The 2,702-nt window shown below is 66.4% G+C and overlaps 1 protein-coding gene across 1 annotated transcript in view; it reads left to right on the top strand.

Moving 5' to 3' along the window:
- H696_00658 (hypothetical protein) overlaps positions 1 to 2,702 on the top strand; it is a 9,102-nt gene that overhangs the window by 1,226 nt on the left and 5,174 nt on the right. Inside the window, exons 2-5 of the mRNA XM_009494540.1 lie at positions 159 to 598; positions 775 to 1,733; positions 1,836 to 2,009; positions 2,233 to 2,606. Coding sequence (XP_009492815.1) covers positions 159 to 598; positions 775 to 1,733; positions 1,836 to 2,009; positions 2,233 to 2,606 — 1,947 coding nt within the window. The remainder of the gene's footprint in view (positions 1 to 158; positions 599 to 774; positions 1,734 to 1,835; positions 2,010 to 2,232; positions 2,607 to 2,702) is intronic.

Raw genomic sequence — 2,702 nt, 5'->3', positions numbered from 1 at the left:
TCGGCGCGACGTCAGTCACCTTAACGGATACCGGCCCCGAGACCCGGGGGCTTCTGCCCTCCCGGTCCCGGTGGCCGAGGCCCTTCTGCGCGAGTCCCTGGCCACCGCCCTGCCCAAAGCGCCCCCCTCCGCCGCCTCCCAATCCGCTTCACTTCCAGCCTCTTGAGTTTGCCTCGCGCCGAGGCGACCACCCTTCTGGCGGCGGCGGATGAGGCCGCTGCGTCGCGCTCGACCGCGGCCACGCCATCCAAGGAGGCTGCCTCCCCGGCGGTGGCCAGCTTCCGCGCGATCGACCTCGGCCCTTCTGGCCTCACGGTTCCCTGGTCGGCTGACAGCCATGAGTTGTACTGTCGGCCGCTGGCGCTGGAGATGATCCGGTCGGTGTTAATTAGCGCTTCACCGGGAGCCGCCGCCATGTCGGTGGCCATGCTGTCCCAGATGTCGCCCCCGGATCTGTCCAGCACATCGATCCCGGTGCCCAGCTCGCAAACCTTCAGCACCAAGGCCGCGGAATTCCTGTGGCTCAGTGAGGCCTGTGTCGGGCTCATGCGGCGCGATGTGTGCACGGCCATCTCCTACGCCACACAGGGATCGATCAGTACGAATGCAAGATCCCCCGCCTGGGGAGCATCCTCACGCATGCATGCACATGCCTCGCTCGGGGCTGCCGTTCTTCCGCCCCCCCCCCCCCCCTCCCCCCCTTCCTGGCCGTGGCTCAATCCACCGCATGTGTTGCCTGCGCATTTACTTACCCCCCTTTTGCCACCCGTTCAGCCATCTACAAGCATGCCTTGATGATCTTTGTCCGCGTGCTGGCCATGTATCAGGCCCCGCTGAAGCCCGAGATCCGGCGTCTCTTCCGGGATTTGTTTTTCCGCGTTCTGGAGGTTGTGCCCACCGGCTCGACCTCGATGTCGGCACATGCGAACCAGCTGCCAGCACATCACCTCCGCGCGGCGCAGGCCATCGCCAATGGCCTCCCTCTGGCCTCCACTTCGCCGGAGGCCGTGCTTCTCATGCAACGGTCCCTGGCCTTGCAATCGCTCAACCTCATCCTGGGCGATGCGCAAACCCTGGTCGACCTGTATCTGAACTATGACTGCGACACGGCCGGCGAGGATGTCCTTGAGCCCCTGCTGTCGGCCGTGGCCCGGGTGGCCATCTACTGGCGACATGGCGGCTCGTCGCTGGCCGTCGCTGGCCCGAGTGCTCCCGCCGCTGGCAACGCCACCGCCACGGCCGCCGTCGGGCCCGTCGGGGCCGCAGGCGGTGCCACTGGCGTCGGGGCCCCCCTGGAGGAGGTCCGCCGGCATCCGGACCACATTCTCCCGCCGGCCTTGCCGCCGGCCACGCAGCATCCCGATCGCGATGTCAACCTCAACATGGCCATCCGGCTTCGATCGCGTGCGCTGCACTGTCTGGCCAGTGTGGTGAAGGCCATGGTGGCCTGGACATCGTCGGCCTCTCATGCCGGTGGTCCAGCCGATCAGTCGAGCTCGGCCGCTGGCGGCACCTCGCCCGTTGACGATGCCACCAATGGAGCGGGCGTTGATCTTATGTCGACCGCGGACTCGGGCACCTCTTCGGCCTCGTCGGTGATCGGCACCCCGGACCCGGCCATGTCCTCGCCCTTGTTGGCGCCCCTGTCCTCCTCGCACAGCCTCAGTGGCCCGGGCGTCCGTGTTGGCGATGACAACCCGGACCAGTTTGTCGAGCAGAAGTCCCGCAAGCTGGTATGCACGCGCTGGGGCGCTGTTCCGGCCCTTCTGCTGCCCCTCTCGGCATGTCATTTAACCCTTCCGCCCCTTGCCCCTTGACTGTCCGCCTTGCTTCAGCTTCTCCGCCAGGGCCTGGACCTCTTCAATCAGAAGCCCTCGCGCGGCATCAAGCATCTGATCGGGCACCAGTTCATTTCCCCCAGTCCTGACGTGGTGGCTCGCTTCCTGCTGCAACACTGCCAATCGCTGGACAAGGCTCAGTTGGGTGATTTCCTCAGCGGCCCGGAGTCGGTGCGTCCGGGAAGTCCCCCACATTCTGGCCATAGTATGCGCCGTGAATGGCCATTCGTCACCTTCTGCGCTCTATGAACGCTGCGCGCGCACACACACGCGCTCGCCCGCCCGCCGGCCCGCCCGCCCGCCGGCCCGCCGGCCCGCCTGCCCGCCCACTCGCTCTCTCCTTCTCTCTCTCTCTCTATCTCTCACACACACCCAACACCAACGCGTGCACAAGTTCAACAACAAGGTGATGCACGCTTTTGTCGACCTGCTGGACTTCAAGGGAATGTCCTTTGTCGAGGCATTGCGTCTTTTCCTACAGACCTTCCGTCTGCCTGGCGAGGCCCAGAAAATCGACCGGCTGATGGAGAAGTTCGCCGACCGCTATTGCGAGTCGAACCAGCAGCCCGCGGCCCCGGGGTCCAGTCTGATCTCCTCGGCCTCCTGGGCCGCGGTCTCGCCCATGGCAACTAGCCCCGACCGGCGTGCCGGCGAGGAGGGCGCCACCCCTCCGATTGGCTCGGCCGGGGCGCTGTCCCTCCTCTCCAATGCCGACACTGCCTACACATTGGCCTTTTCGACCATCATGCTGAACACGGATTTGCACAGGTACGCCAACCCCCCGGGGCACTGTTGTTTGATCCCCCCCCCCCCCCCCCCCCCGCCACCACTGCGCCGGGGGTCTGAGGCAGGGCGAAGGACTGG

This window comes from Fonticula alba, assembly GCF_000388065.1.
Source record: "Fonticula alba strain ATCC 38817 unplaced genomic scaffold supercont2.1, whole genome shotgun sequence".
NCBI classification, from domain to species: domain Eukaryota; order Rotosphaerida; family Fonticulaceae; genus Fonticula; species Fonticula alba.
This window is presented reverse-complemented; position numbering and strand designations above follow the sequence as displayed.